Here is a 14,686-nt window from a genome sequence, read left to right on the forward strand (position 1 = left end):
CCCATTGTCGGCCACCTGCTCCTCACATCCTCCACACAACAGCCCTCGCAGGTGCCCCCCTGGGAACAACTCCAGCACAGAGCAGGATCCTCAGCCACAAGCCAGCTGTGACTGCCCACAGCATTGATGGAGTGATGGGAACACAGCACTGACACTCAGGTGGCTGCAGGATCATGGAATCCCAGAATGGTTTGGGTTCAAGGAACCTTAAAGCTCATCCCTGCCATGGGGGCAGGGACACCTCCCACTGTCCCAGGCTGCTCCAAGCCCTGCCCAGCCTGGCCTTGGGCACTGCCAGGGATCCAGGGGCAGCCTGCTCTGGAAGTTTATCCTGGAAGCAACGAGCAAAGCCAGAACATGAAAAGCAGCAAGCACCAGACTGGAGTTCTTCTGCCACCAGTGACACCGAGCAGCTCATCCATGTCCTGCTGCAAGGAGAGGTGGAGCCCAGAGTTTGGATTGTTAGGACTTTATTCCCTTTGCCCAGAGCACTCTAAGTTTTGAGATGATAAGGGTTTGGACCCTATTTAGACCCCTCTCCCTCCCCAGGACTCCCAACACCCAGAACCAGGTGGGCTGTGACAGGGGGTCTCATTTGCACCCCTCGGGGGTTACAGACGTTCCCAGTCCCTGGGCAGGGCTCCTCCCTGGCACTGCTGGGACACAGCCACCCCGCCCCCCACACCCAGCTCCCCGAGCACCTGGGAGCTTGGGACCACGAGCAGATTTAGGGGAAGTGCAGCTGTAAACCAGGCATTGCTGCAATGGTTTTGCTCCAGCTGCATGACCTTGGGAAGGAGGGTCCTGACCCAGGCCAGTCTCCACCCCCAGAGACTGCTTTTTCTGGACACAGAGGAGGAGTTAAAACATTTCCATGCAGCAACCACTGGATCACAGAGTGGGACTGAGAGATCCTGCCCGGCCCTTGTGGTGCTGAGCTGGTGCTTTAGCCCTTGGGCTGAATCCAAGGGCAGTTTGGGTCACTCAGGACACTGCCCATGACTTTTCCCAACTCTCTGGCACGTGGCCTCCTCCCACCCCACATCCCCTTCCCAAGGCAATGGGGGAAATTTGTAACCATCACTTCTGATTTAACATTTCATCATCTCCCCCCCTTCAAGGGGTTCAGCTTTGAGGGAAAACAGCAAACTCCAATTTTTTTTAAACAACAAAGAATTCCAAGTTTAATCCTCTTGGGAGCAAAAGGATTAACAGCAGGTTTTAAGAAATAGGTTTCAAAAAAAATCAAGTTAAAACTCCACATAAGGCACCTCCCTTTCAGTATTTTTTGACATGGATACAACAGAGTGAGCCAGGAACTCCCCAGGCACCTGGAGCTTCCTAGGAGCACCAGTTACACCTGGAAGTTGATGTGTGAGGAAGATGGATTTAAGAGTTGGGACTGAAGTGACCCCAAAACCAGCAGCAAAGCAGTTTGGGGGCTTGGCACTGCAGAACTTCCTCAGCTGGGGGGTCCAACACTGCCGAGGAAGTTCCGCTTCCCTCACGGATCAATTCCACTTCCTGCCTTTCCCGGCAGACAGAGAAGTGGCCAAAGCCACCCCCAGAGCAGCAGTGTGGGAGCAGCTTCCCAGAAGCCCTCACAGCCAGGCTCTGCTCTGAGAATGTTCCAGGATAAGGAGGCCTCGGAGGCAGCAGCGACACTGCTGAGCATCCTGGGGTCACCCAACTGCTGAACCCCTCAGCTCCCAAAAACTCTGCCTCCATTGAAACACCAACTCCTCCAGAACCAACAAAAAGAGACTATGAAATAAACCAGCCTGGAGTAAGTAAACGAGGTGAACATCATGTTTATGAACAATAAGCAGTTTCCCTTTAGATGGGCTCCCAAGGCTTCCCGCAGCGCTCAGCCAGGTGGGAATCTTGAGCCATCACGGGGTATTTCCCATTTTCCTTCCCCACGATGCTACATAGAACCAAAACTGCAGCTGAGAAAAATAATGACCCCCAACACCCCCCCAGCAGGTCGCCCTGGAGCAGAAACAAGGTTTAAGTACAATCCAGATGATCCAACCGCAGCGGTATTGGCTTCACTTGACTGTATTTAAATAAAATTAAGCATTTAAAAATCAACAGGCACTAACATTCCCTGGCAGTGCTGACACCACCGAGTGCAGCCCCACGAGGCTGTCCCCACCCTCCCTGGGTGCTTTGGGGGTGTCCCACAACACAAGAAGCCACAACATTTTCATGAAGCAACGTAACCAAAAGAATCCCAAGGGGCAGCTCCCAGCCGGCGTCCAGCTCACGGGGCCAAGGTCCAGGTGATCCCAGGGGGGAAACGGCCCAGGGGAGCGGGAGCACAGGAACACATGGCTCTCCCACCACAGCCCCCAGGCTGGGCAGTCCTTGTGGGTCCCTGCAGCCCTCAGAGCTTCTTGAGCCGACTGTACATCTCCCTCTTGCTCTTCTCCCCAGCCCAGGTCCGGCTCTTGGTGCGGAACCTCTTCAGGTCCTCCTTGAAGTCCTTGTGGTGCATCGGGCGGTAGCTCTGGGGCTCGCAGAAGCTCTGTGGGAAGAGGAGCTGGGGTCACCTCAGTGTCACCAGGGTGGTGATGCCACCGCCAGCAGCCCCTGGAACAAACAGGGACAGACCCTGCTCCACGTGGGAGCTCCGTGGCAGACACACAAAGCCCGGGGATGTTCAGGTTACAGCCAGCAAAACAAGGGCTTTGTGTACAGGGCTCTCATCCCAAATTTCCTGGCAGGCAACGCACAGGCTGGGTTGGTTTAGAGTTCAGCTTGGAATGGAAGAGACTGGAAGGATGTTCCAGCTCAGCTGGTCGGAGCAGGGTGCTGATCACACCAAGGTCGTGGATTCCATCCACGCTGGGAGCAGTGATCACTGCGGGTCCCCTCCAGCTCCCAGCATTCCATGATCCCTGTGCCTCGGGACAGGTCCCGGCTCGCAGGGAGCCGCCGTTGGCTGTCCCGTGCTGCCACCTTGAGGCCTCGGTCCCCCCTCCTCAGGGCAACCCAAAGCCCGGCTGTCCCTCAGCCCAGGGGAGCCCGCAGATCGCAGGAGGACCAGAACCCCGGGCAGCACTGGCTGCCATCAGCTCCGAGTGCTGGAACAGCCAACATCCCACAGGGAGGGAGCTGACAGCCCCACCCAGCTGGCCATGGACAGGCCAAGTATCTCCCATCTCTCTGAAAAGGAAGGCAGTCTAAGGGATAACTGCAAGTGTGGGGGCCTGAGGCCTGTTCGTGTCAGAGCAGCAGGACAGATCCCAGGAGCGCTAGGACCGCGGAAATGCTGCAGGAGCAGGAGCCAAGTGACAGGAGAAATCCCACCCCTGAAGTGCTGGGGAGAGCTGGAGGTGGGTTTTAGTTTCCTTGTCTCAATTAAAGGCTGCAATCTCCAAGCTCAGGTTTTCAAATTTTGCTGGGTCAGGACTGTACAAGACCTCAGGTTTCCATTTATTACTGTCAAGCCTTGTCCTCTCCCCTGCTCCAAGCAGCCTGAAATCCCTTCTGTGACTGACAGTTTGATCTAAAGGGGCAGAAACCACTTCTGTTTTACTCTTGAGACAAGTGGAAAAGCCCTTCAGCTATGGCAGGAAGACAGCTCCAAGACAAGAAACAAGCTGAGCTGCTCTGGGAACAGCCCACAGAGAAAGAGGAGGAAAAGCCCCCCAGCCAAACCACTCTGCCCCAAAGAGAAGTTTGAATAGGAAGAAATTAATATTATTTATCTATTGTTTCACACTCCTTTTGAGTGTGAAAAGGACCATAGAAAGGTTTGGGTTGGAAAGGGACATGAAAGATCTTGTTCCACCCCCTGCCATGGGCAGGGACACCTTCCCCTATCCCAGGGTACTCCAAGCCCCATCCCCACCTGGCCTTGGACTCTTCCAGGGATGGAGAATCCACGTTACTCACCTGGCACCTCGAGAAGAAATCCTTGTAGCCTCCCTTGAGCACATAGAGCTCTGGGTAGTGCAGGTTGGGGTACTCATTGCTCAGCCTGTCCTGCTCCCTCACAAACCGGCACCTGCAGCGGGGAAAATCCCATCTTAAATCCCACATTCAACCAGTAACTCCCAAACCTGCCCTCCAAAGCCCCCATCCCTCGATGGAGGAGCTGGAGCTGCCTGTCAGGGGGAGGCTGAGGAGCCCCACAGCCACAGTTCACAGGCTTCTCCTTTCCCCTTAGAACATTCCAGTGCTCCAGCCCAGGCCCAGCACAGCCACTCACACCCCAGGCTGTGCCAAACCCTGCCAGAGGTGACAACCACCAGAGCAACTGGAGCCAGCCTGGCCACTCAGCTGCAGGAATGCCGGATCCAGGGAGAGGAACTCACATGCGAGGGCCCCGCTCCGAGGAGAACTCGCAGTGGAACACCACGATGACGCGCTTGTTCTCCGACGGCTGGATCGGCTTCTTCAGCAGGAAATTTTCCACCTCCTCTTCCATGTGGAGGTTTATGGCACCCTGGAAGGGCAGAGTCCGAGCAGTGAGTGGAAGGGAACAGCCACAAACTCATCCCACTTCCCTAGGAGCCAATTCCTCATCTGGTCTTGCTGGAGGAGCTCTGGAACCCTCTCCCAACATGGCTCCAAACCCCACCAGGACACCACGGACAGTCTGGAACGGGCTCTGGGTGACCTGGACCTCCTGCAGTTCAGCACCTGGAGGCTGTGGCTGCCTGGATCTCCCTCCCCCCATCCCCTGTATTTGGGAGGGCCTTTGCTCAGGCAGCAACATTCAGGATCAGTCACAGAATCCTGGAATGATTCGGGAAGGGACCAAAGACCATCCAGTGCCACCCCTGCCAGACCTCCCACTGTCCCAGGCTGCTCCCAGCCCCAATGTCCAGCCTGGCCTTGGGCACTGCCAGGGATCCAGGGGCAGCCCCAGCTGCTCTGGCAATTCCAGCCCAGCCCCTCCCCACCCTCCCAGCGGGGAATTCCCAATTCCCAATCTCCCATCCATCCCTGCCCTCTGGCACTGGGAAGCCATTCCCTGTGTCCTGTCCCTCCAGGCCTTGTCCCCAGTCCCTCTGCAGCTCTCCTGGAGCCCCTTTAGGCCCTAGAAGGAATAACATATCCACAGGGCCTTGGATAGATATCAGCCCCACCGGGTGCCAAGTGACCCCAGGCTGCAGCTTCAGAGCCCCCTGCACTGCCCTTGTGGGGCCAACATACCTTGATGTGTCCCCCCTCGTACTCATAGGGGTATCTACAGTCAATTATCACACACTGCTTGATGAAGCTCTCGAACTTCCCAGTCAGCACAGACACCATCTGGAAAAAAAAAAAAAAAACCACAAAAACCAGAGTTCAATTGTTTCAAGCCATTTTTATGCTGTTCCCCAATCCCCAGTAAAGAATTTTTCTGGCTCTCCTTGGAGCACTCACCATTTCTGAGTCGATGTATTTTAAATCTTGATGTTTCCCATCGACAGTGTCAAATAAATAAGTCTGGAAGAGACAGGATTGAGAAAATTCCAGCTGAGAGTCACGTGGGTGACAGCACAGCATCCAGCAGTTCACCCTCTAACAGATATTCTGCTGACCAGAACCTCTGCAGAAGTTCAAACACCTAAAAAGTCTAAAATCAGGCGTAGAATTTAATTTTTGGCTCCTACACTCGAGAGATTTTATAGGGCTTTAACCACAAATGGATTACTTTGTGTCTAGCCTGGAACATCCCCTTCTCACCAACAGCCTCCCCTGGTTGGTTGAAGGTCAGGGAATTGTTAAAGTTGGAAAAGACCTCCAAGACCAAGTCCAAAGAAGCAAGGCAGGTTTAGGAGGGAACAGAAAAGCCTCTGTAAATGGAAGTGTTTTTCTGGGCTGGTTTGAGACATCCCCACCAAGAGAGGCCCTTGAAACACTTCATTCAGCACTTGGCCATGGAATCTCTGGAATTACCTTGGAGAAGTCCCCGATAAGGTCTCTCTGGTCACTGTCCAAAACGCTCTCGATCTCTGCTGTGGAGGGCTGGATCCTCACCAGCTTCAGACTCTGCAGGACACAGGTCAGAGATCCATGAGCACCAAGGGCAGACACATCCCGTTCCCTGCTTCCCACAGCTGACAGCTCAGTGTACTCCCAAGCCCCAAAATGGCTCCTCAGCTTCCAGCAGGTTCAGGATTGTGCAACTGCTGCCCTGCCCCAACCAACAATCCACCTGGAAAAGCTCCCACCAACCTTCACAAACCAGACCCCAACACTGCACCTCCCCTCATCAATTCCCTGTCACAATCTGGATGCTGAGCCACCAACCGTGGAGTCCTCGGAAGTTCCGGGCAGGCTTTTTCTCTTCTTGCTTTTCCCGGGAGAATTCTCCTCCTGGGATCTCTCCATCCTTTTCTGGGTAGTTCTTCCTGCAATGCTTGACATGGATGAAGAGCCAAACAAGCAGCAGCGCTTGGCCTACGAGGGAGGAGAGGAGTGGAGTTGTCCAGCAAAGATTTACAAAAGAAAATAAACACAACTCAGGCTTTCAGATTATTCCAAACTTGGCCTCATTTAAGGCACCACCACTGCACAGCAACAGGGGGCTGTTAATCTGAATTATCCAGGCTTTACACTTCCAGTAACACTTGTTACTGGGGGAGCTTGGAGCACCATAAGCAAGATAAAGAGGCAGCAAAGTGCTCTACACCAATTAGCAGCCAATTTATCAGCAGATTAAGGAGCTTTCTGCTGGAGTCTGAACTCCTTCCCCAGCCTGTTATCAGAGGATCAGGTTACAGCATTCCAGGTGAGTCTGGGCAGAGTGAATTCCAGATATATCAGGATTCTGATAAGGCAATTCAAGATCTTCTCACATTTATGAAGTGCAAGAAGAAATTTTATGCCTATAAACACCAATTGTTCCACACTGACCAAGTCTCCCAGGTGAGCTGCCCCAGAGATAAGGGAATTCTGCAGGGGGTTATGCCAGGGCTTGTTTTGTTGTTCTCAGGGATGCAGGAGACAGTGGGATCACTTGTCCCAGCTGCCAGGACAGTCCCTGTCCCTGTGTGGGGACACTCACCCGACTGTCCGCTCTCCTCATGACCAGCGGCGCCGTCCAGAGACTGGACACGTCTGAGGGCATCTCCTCGTCATTCTGGGAAGAGAAGGAAGCTCATTCTCATCCATCTCACCACAGGAGACACTGCAAGTACAGCTCCTGCGTGGCTCAGGCAAACATTCCAGATGCATTCAGCTGTCAGAGCAGTTTCAGGGATTTAACTCCATTATCAGTCCAATTCTTAAGGAAATAACGGAACTGAGCCCAGCCATGTTGGAGAAGGTGAGTTTACCAACTCATTGATTGATTAACAAAGATGAGTCTCCAGGGTTTTAAACATTTCAAATTCACTTGGAAACAGTCATGTATTTAAGTGGCTCAAAGCAATCACCACCTCTGACTTTTTCAGCGAGTTTCTAAAGAAAAATGCCAACTGCTCAAATAATTCCCTCAGTTCTCAAACTAAAAATAATTCACTTGTTCACAGCCCAAACAAATCCCACTGGCTGCACCAGGGAAGAGCAAGATATAGACACCCCAGTGAGTGGAAAAAGATGAGAACTAATCTCCTTGTGGGAGCTGTCCCTGCCCATGGCAGGGGGTTGGAACTGGATGAGCTTTAAGGTCCCTTCCAACCCAGACCACTCTGGGATTCTGTGATTCCCAAAAACTCAGCTTGCTGCAGTTTGAGCACCCTGACTGCAGCCAGAGCACACCAGACACATCAGGCAGAGCTGATCTGGGGCTCTCCATCCTATTCCCTCTGCACATACCTTCAAGTCCTGGTCATCCAGCAGCTCCAGGAACCCATCGTCATCCTCGCTCTCCGAGGAGGGCAGGGAGTGCTGCTGCAGGAAGGCTGCCCTGTAGTTTTCCTGTTCCCCTGAGGCTGTTTCACCCATGGGCAGCTGAGAGAAGACAAAGGGAGTTGTTATAACAACAACCCCTCTGTTCCCTGCAGGATGCTGTAGCCCCACGGCTCTCTGCACTACAGGAACACCGTGCTTATTCCCAACCCTGAGCTGCAGGTGCTGAGCACAGCACAGGCAGGAGGCAGCAGCATGAAGGATCCCTGCTGGATCCAGGGAGCAGAGACAAGACCTGCCCCCCACCCCCCCAGCTCTGTTTCTATACAATGATTTTTCAGTTTTTCTAAACAGCAGGGTACAAATAAGGTAGATTTTCTCCCTGGTTGTCACATCTGGACACAAAATCCAGCTGCATTTACACAGGTGGGTTCACTGTTCCAAATGCATCTGCCTGAATATTAAATATCAGTTTTACTGATCGTTTCAATCCCACATCAACGTCCACTCCCTTCAGTTGCTGAGCACAACCTCAGCTCTGTGCTGACTCATCTTTCCCAAAACAATGTTTCATATTTCTCATTGGCTCAATGCCACCTCATGAGCCAAAGGTGAGAACAATTTTCTTATCTGCAGATAAGTTTTTCTGTTTGGCACCTGAGCAACAGCACCACCTCAGAACCCTGATGAAGTTTTTTTGATCCCAGAGAATTAGGTGAGAATTAGTTGAAAAGAACCAAGTACCTGAGCTGGAGATGAATTTTGTCTTGCTGCAGGAACACCCCTTCCATCACGGAAGCAACGAGAAGCTGGTTTGGTTGGCTTCTTAAACTCAAATGATTCCTGAAATAAAAAGCACAAAAATTATATTTTTACCAAAATTACAAACTGTGTTAAGTTGCTTGGATCCTTTTATCTTTTTCATGGTTTTTAAGCTGCCTGACATTTTGGATTTAAGCTCCCTCCTGCCAACAGGAATAGTCAGAAGGTGAATGTTTTCAAATTAAAGATGTTACAGGAGTGCTTCATTTAACATAATCCAGCATTTATGCTCTTGGCATCACCTACAGGCTTCAGGGCTTTTCTGTTTCTGTCAGTCAACTTCTCTGCAGACTAAATCATATTTGGAGGCAGCCAAGGCTGTGTCCTGACACCTCATCCCCCACGGGATTCCCAGCAGCCAGGGCAGGCCCAGAACACAGATTCCATGAGGAACCAGGGCTCCCCATGGCAGCAGTGGGAAGAGAGGGGGTGATCCCCCCTAGCACCTTCTGGAGGCAGCTCTTGCAGCTGCCTGGAGCAAGCAGAGGGAATACACTGTCCTTTGCCACAGCCAAAAACGAATCAGGGTCAGTGGCACGAAGGCAGAACTGGGCAAAGTCTTCCCAATTTTTATGAACCTCCCAACAGCTTGCAGCCACTCTCATCAGAGCTGCAAGTTCCCTCCAGAAAAACTGACTGAAAGGTGGTTGTGCCTGAAGTGCAGCCTGGCAGGGAGTGACTGAAGCCTTTCCCACCACATTCCCTGCGCAGGATGTGCTGCTAATCCAGCTGTCCCTCCCCTCCCACGGGATCATCACAGGCAGCAGGAAACAACACTTACATTTTCCTTATTTTCATCCTGTTCCAAAGGCTGGAAAGCATCAGGGTCCAGAGAGTCAGAGTGGTTTCTCTTCAGAGCAGGGCTGGAGCCCAGCAGGTTTTGCTACAACACAGGAGGGACAGTTCAGGACTGTGCATCAGTCCTTGCACAAGCTAAGCACTAAAGGGGTTAATAAAGACTGGAAAGTCTCTGACTACAAATTTGTGCACACCCTGTGCAGGAATCCTCTGCTGGCATCTTGGTACAGGGACCAAAATGCTTCCGGGCACCAGTGATGGAGCCACATCACGGAAATTTCACACTAAATTAAGTGAGATTTGGAATTTACAAGCTGCAATTTTGACATGAAGTACCCCAGCAGCTGCTCTTGAAGCCAGAAAATTAACAAGTATTCAACTAAATGTATTCAACTAAACCCATGCTAAATCCTTTAATTAACATATAAAACATCAATACCACTCTCACTTACTGGCAGGGAATGGATTCTTCTGAAAGGTATTCGAAGGCTACAACGAGAAACAAACAAAATTTACTTCAACATTTTGCTTTAAAAGGCAGTGACATGAACAGAAATCACCTCCCAACTCCATCATCTAAAACAGACACTGAGGAAGAATTTAAAAAAGAATTATACTTACTTCAGCCTGCTGGATTTGATTGCTTTCTCAAACCTAAAAGCAAAAATCAAAGGTTGGACTTGGAAGATCTTAGGGGTCTTTCCCAAATTAAATGATTCTGTGGTTCTTAAGGCACAGACAAGCATAAATTAAGTGTTAAAAAATGCAATTTAGATAGACCTCAGTGCAGCCCCAGACTGCAGGAAGGTGCCAGTGCCATGTGGTTGGCACAACACCCTCGCTCAGAGCCAGCACTTCAGTGCCCTGGGCACGGCAGGGCCAATCCCAGCATTCCAGCTGTGGAGCACATGGAGAGCTGCAGCAGGGAAGCTGCACATGTGCCAGCACAGGAAAACCCTCACCAGACCTCATCAGCCCAGGTCTGGTAACGATGCCACAAGCCAGGTTTAACACAGGGTTACTCACGTGTCCTCCATGGTGTTGTGCGAGGTCGTGGGGCCGGGAGAATCCAAAGCCAAACCTGCAGAGGAGACACCGATTTCCCACTGATTTGTATCCAGGGATTATCAGACACTGCAGCAGATTTCCACAGAAACTCCCGTGGAAAGTCCCATCTGCAGCCTCACCTCGCTGTAGAATAAATAAGAGTCACAGACACTCCCCACTGTGGGGTTTGGCTGTGGATCATCAAGTGCCAGGGCTTGGGGAAAAACAGGGATCATTAAGAACACCCCCCCAAGCCCTGCCTGAGCTGTCACATGGAACAGAGTGCTGGCACTCAGCATGGAATACTCCGTTTATCCTCTCACACACCCCTTAATAAACTATTTAGTCCTTTAGGGTTTTTTTTTTTTAAGGCATGGTTTTAGTTACACCTCTTCCTACAAAGAGATTTTTGGGCTCATTCCAAAAAAATAAGCGGTCAAAAGGCCCTTCTGGATGTGCTGAAATTAACAGGAAGTGCTTCAGAAGCACAGACCAAGCAAAGCTTTACAGCCCCACAGCATTTCAGCACAGACACATCCAAAGTCACTCCAACAGATCCCTGAGGAGCCACAGAACTTGAGGATTTAGCAAGGCTGGTTGCTCTGTGGTTTGTGAGCTGTACTTGTGTTTTAGCACTTCATAAAGTTCTTTTTTTAGGCTGAAAGTGCCCTCAAAATGGGGCATAAATTCAGGTGGAAACAGTGATTTCCCTGAGCTGGAGCAATGAAGCACCAGGGGCAATCTACAAGTCATGGAGTGAGAGCTTATTTCATTTTCACTGATAAAACATCTCGTGTGAAAACCAGAAAATCAGAGAACTGAGGGGTTTCAGATCATCAGCCAGCTCTGGGTAACAGGAAAACACAGCACAAAGCCACTCACTGGCACAGTCTGGGTTTAAAGAGAGAAAACACAGCGAGGACTCTCCCTCCTCACCCTCCAAAGGACAGGAGCGCCAGGAGATCCCATCGGTGAGGGATAAAACACCATCTCCCTGTTTTCCACAGCAGCATCCACAAAGCACCCCAGACCAGGCAATGGGGGCAGCCCAGCTCCCCAGGGATCCCTGGGTTATCCCCAGCAGCCTGATTCACCTCCAGCTGTCCCTGCTGCCTGCCATGCCCAGAGCAGGACACCCCAGAACTGCTCCCACCAACAGCAGCCCAGAGCACAAACCACAACAGGGAAAAAGGGGAAAAAGGGGAAAAGGCTCTATTGGAGTCCCCCAAGGAGCAGAACCAGTTTTCACTCCCTACTGCTCACAGTCTCCAGGACAAATAAAGCAAAAAAAAAACCACCAACCCACCCACAGCCCAAACCATGAGCTGCAGTGGGATTTTCCAACTGCCTCCCTCCTTCCAAGAGCACGGGAATGAGAGGGGGCTGCAGGGACCTCAGGCAGGGATCGTTCTCTCTCCAAACCCTGGGAGCTGCCTGCAGTGGGAGCCATGTAAAAGTGCATTGCTTTGCAGTTCTTAGTCATTATTTATTAGCTGAGGAAGCCCTACCTGAGTCTGTGGACTCCGAAGATGCTGATCTGTGTAATCCATTCTTGGTTCCCACATCTTGCTCCAGGCTTTCAAGCTGCCTGGAAAAGGAATTTGGGATTTGCTTTAAAAGCAAGAAATACCACACTGCAGGTAGGTACAGCACAGGTGATCATCACCTGGATTTCCATCAGAGCCCAGTTATCCTCCTTGGAACTGCAACCCTCTCTTGGGCAGCCACTCCCCCAGTTCAGGTTTTGCACAGAAAAAACTGCCAATTTCTAACTCAAACACATTTTGATAAATAGTTGCCTCCCAACTTCTGTTTTATCTGCTAAACCTCAGCACTGAGAGAGAAGAAAATCATATTTAGCCTCACATATATAAGGAGAAAGCTACTTGAGTGAGGTTCCAGCACGTGGTAATTAAAAAAAAAACGTAGCCAGGGCTAGGAAATCAAAGGGCTGAATAATTTACATGGGGAGGACTGCCAGTGGTTTGCAGGAATCCCAGGAATCTGAAGGAGGGAAGGATCATAAAGCAGGTGATTGCAGAAATGAGAATGACAGAAAATCAACAAACAAAAGCCAGGAGGGTCATCGAGACCTGAGTGGGCCAGGACAAAACAGGAGCCACACACGGGAGAAACTGTGGGAATAATGGGATTAGAGAAGTTAGGAGACCAGGAAAATGGAGCAGCTGTGGCTGAGGTTATGGGAACAGGAGAGCAGCTGCAGGGCCCAGAGACTGCAGCACATGGGAGACAGAAAAGAGAGGATGAGGGTGCAGGAACAGGGCTGGGATGGAACAAGGCAGGCAGGAAGGACACAAAGGTATTTGTGGGAGAGAGGGAAGCCCAGGGAAGGGCTCAGGAGGGAGGTGGATGCCCAGAACAAAACCAGGGCAGGGGGAAGCTGTCCCAGAGCATGGATCCATGTGGGATGGGGCAGGAGGAGAGAGCTCTGCAGGGGGGAGGCATCAGGAAAGGGGTGGGGGACCCTAAGGGAGTCATGGATGTTTGCAAGGTGGGGGGTACAAAACTCCTCGAGGCCTCGTGGGCGGGGGTGGGGAGAAACAGCTCCGGGAGGCCTCGTTTTTTGGGGGAAGGGCTGGGAGAAGAGGCACTGCGGGCCTCGGGTTTAGGTGTGGGGAGGGTGCCTGGAAGGAGAGAAAGCAGGGTGAGCCCTCAGTGCCTCATTCCTGGCGGCAGAAGGGGACGAAGAGACCCCCAAGGCCTCCACTGGGGGATGGGGGGCAAGGAAAAGGAGGGATCCACGAGGCCTCCCTGTTTTTTGGAGGGTGAGGGTAGGTGAGCACCCCGAGGCCTTGTTTCTGGAAGGAGGGGGGGACAGGGAAGGGAGCGAGCTCCTGAGACCTTGGGCGGCGAGGAGGGGGGTAAAGACATTTAGGTCTGGGAAAGGGGGGTGGGGGTTAAAAGATATCCCTGGGGCTTTGGGGCTTGGGAGGGGGGATAAAGACATCCCAGGGGTTTGGGGTTTTTTTGGTGGGGGTGGGAATGCCATAAGGCTTCACTGAGCGGGAGGAAATTATGGGGGTGGATGGAACGGAAGGAAAACGACTCCGGGAGGCCTTGGGGTTTTTCATAAAAGGGCGAACCTCCCTAGGCCTCGCTTCGGGTCTGGAAGGGGGAAGCAAACGTCTTGGAGAGGAGGCAGAACGCCCTGGAGAGGGGACGAAATGCCCGGGAGAGCTTGTATGAGGGCGGAGGAGAGGAGGAAGAGGCTCCCTTAGCACGGGAGGAAACAGCGGGGGATAAGCCCTCCAAACCTCGCTTTTTTTGGGGAGGAGGGGTCACGACAGAGGCAAGAAAAAGGGGGGTGCCCGGGCCCAGCGCTCGCAGGGCCCCGCGCCCCGACTCACCCGCGCCCCAGCTGCTCCATGGTGAGGCGGAGATCGGAGACAGGCGAGAGCTCATCCTGGAAGAGCGCCTTAACCACGGCGGGCGAGGCGGGGGCCGCCGGCGAGAGAAGCAGGAGGCGGCGGCGGTGGGAAGCGCTCGGGGCGGGATCCATCGGAGTGGAAATGGGAATTGGAAGCTCAGCCGTCCCGTGCCGTCTGTGCCGCCAGCGCGGCCGCCGCAGCGTTTTGAGCCCAGCCGGTAGCCGTCGCCCGCTCCGAAGCTGGCGCCAAACCGCGGCTCAGCCAATCAGCGCGCGGCGTCCCGCGGGGGGGCGGGTTGTTTTTTTTCAAACCTCCCCTCCCACCGCGCGCGCCCCGGCCAGTAGGAACGGCGGCGCGGCGGCGAGGCCCCGCCCACCGCGGCCCCTTGGCCTCGCTCCGGACCAATAGGAAAGCGAGGAAATCGGGGTGGGGGGGGGATGCGCGCCAGCGCGGGGGACTACATTTCCCAGTGTTCCTAGTCGGGGCGCCGCGTTATCGCTGTGTGCGTTGCATGCTGGGAAATGTAGTTCCCGCCTCACGGCGGCGCCTCTTTGCCGCCATGTTTCCGGCGGTCTCCCTTTAGCCTGGGCGTGAGGGGAAAATGGGGAAGATGAAGGAAGAAAGGCACAAACTCAGCAGAAAACACGGCCTCGCTGAGCCAAACCCTTCCCACATCCTTTCTCCTCAAAGAGCCCTTCTCACATCATTTATCATCAAATGAGCTCTCTATGAGAACAAAAGCCACTTTGTGAGGCTTTTGGTGAGCGGCTAGGGAAATAAGGCTGTGCACATCCCTGCGACATCAGGATGGGGTTCATTGAGCAGGAGAAGGGAGA

The 14,686-nt window shown here is 52.8% G+C and overlaps 1 protein-coding gene across 2 annotated transcripts; it reads right to left on the reverse strand.

Annotated features, from left to right (window-relative positions):
* Window positions 1-1,787: 1,787 nt before the first annotated feature.
* Window positions 1,788-14,081, reverse strand: CDC25A (cell division cycle 25A). 2 transcript variants are annotated; one of them, XM_048301914.1, is made up of 16 exons: window positions 13,830-14,081; window positions 11,970-12,049; window positions 10,441-10,495; window positions 10,036-10,068; window positions 9,867-9,903; window positions 9,398-9,499; window positions 8,539-8,637; window positions 7,762-7,896; window positions 7,010-7,084; window positions 6,253-6,402; window positions 5,899-5,991; window positions 5,383-5,445; window positions 5,170-5,268; window positions 4,326-4,456; window positions 3,904-4,015; window positions 1,788-2,530 (listed from the first exon to the last, which is right to left on the reverse strand). In XM_048301914.1, exons 1-16 carry the CDS (start codon window positions 13,979-13,981, stop codon window positions 2,390-2,392), a joined length of 1,557 nt encoding a protein of 518 aa, XP_048157871.1. In that variant the 5' UTR covers window positions 13,982-14,081; the 3' UTR covers window positions 1,788-2,389. The 2 variants fall into 2 exon arrangements, with proteins under 2 accessions (XP_048157871.1, XP_048157961.1); XM_048302004.1 differs by lacking the exon at window positions 13,830-14,081 and adding an exon at window positions 12,128-12,301.
* Window positions 14,082-14,686: the final 605 nt, after the last annotated feature.

Source organism: Corvus hawaiiensis, chromosome 1 (assembly GCF_020740725.1).
Source record: "Corvus hawaiiensis isolate bCorHaw1 chromosome 1, bCorHaw1.pri.cur, whole genome shotgun sequence".
Taxonomy (NCBI): Eukaryota; Metazoa; Chordata; class Aves; order Passeriformes; family Corvidae; genus Corvus; species Corvus hawaiiensis.

What these genes read in the sequence shown, in the direction of transcription:
- CDC25A (XM_048301914.1), bottom strand. Translation starts at nt 13,981, where the DNA reads ATGGATCCCGCCCCGAGCGCTTCCCACCGCCGCCGCCTCCTGCTTCTC. An exon ending in ATCAAATCCAGCAGGCTGAA is followed by an intron (nt 9,904 to 10,035) that starts GTAAGTATAATT and finishes TTCTCGTTGTAG; the next exon opens with CCTTCGAATACCTTTCAGAA. An exon ending in TGAGGAGAGCGGACAGTCGG is followed by an intron (nt 6,403 to 7,009) that starts GTGAGTGTCCCC and finishes CCTCCCTCGTAG; the next exon opens with GCCAAGCGCTGCTGCTTGTT.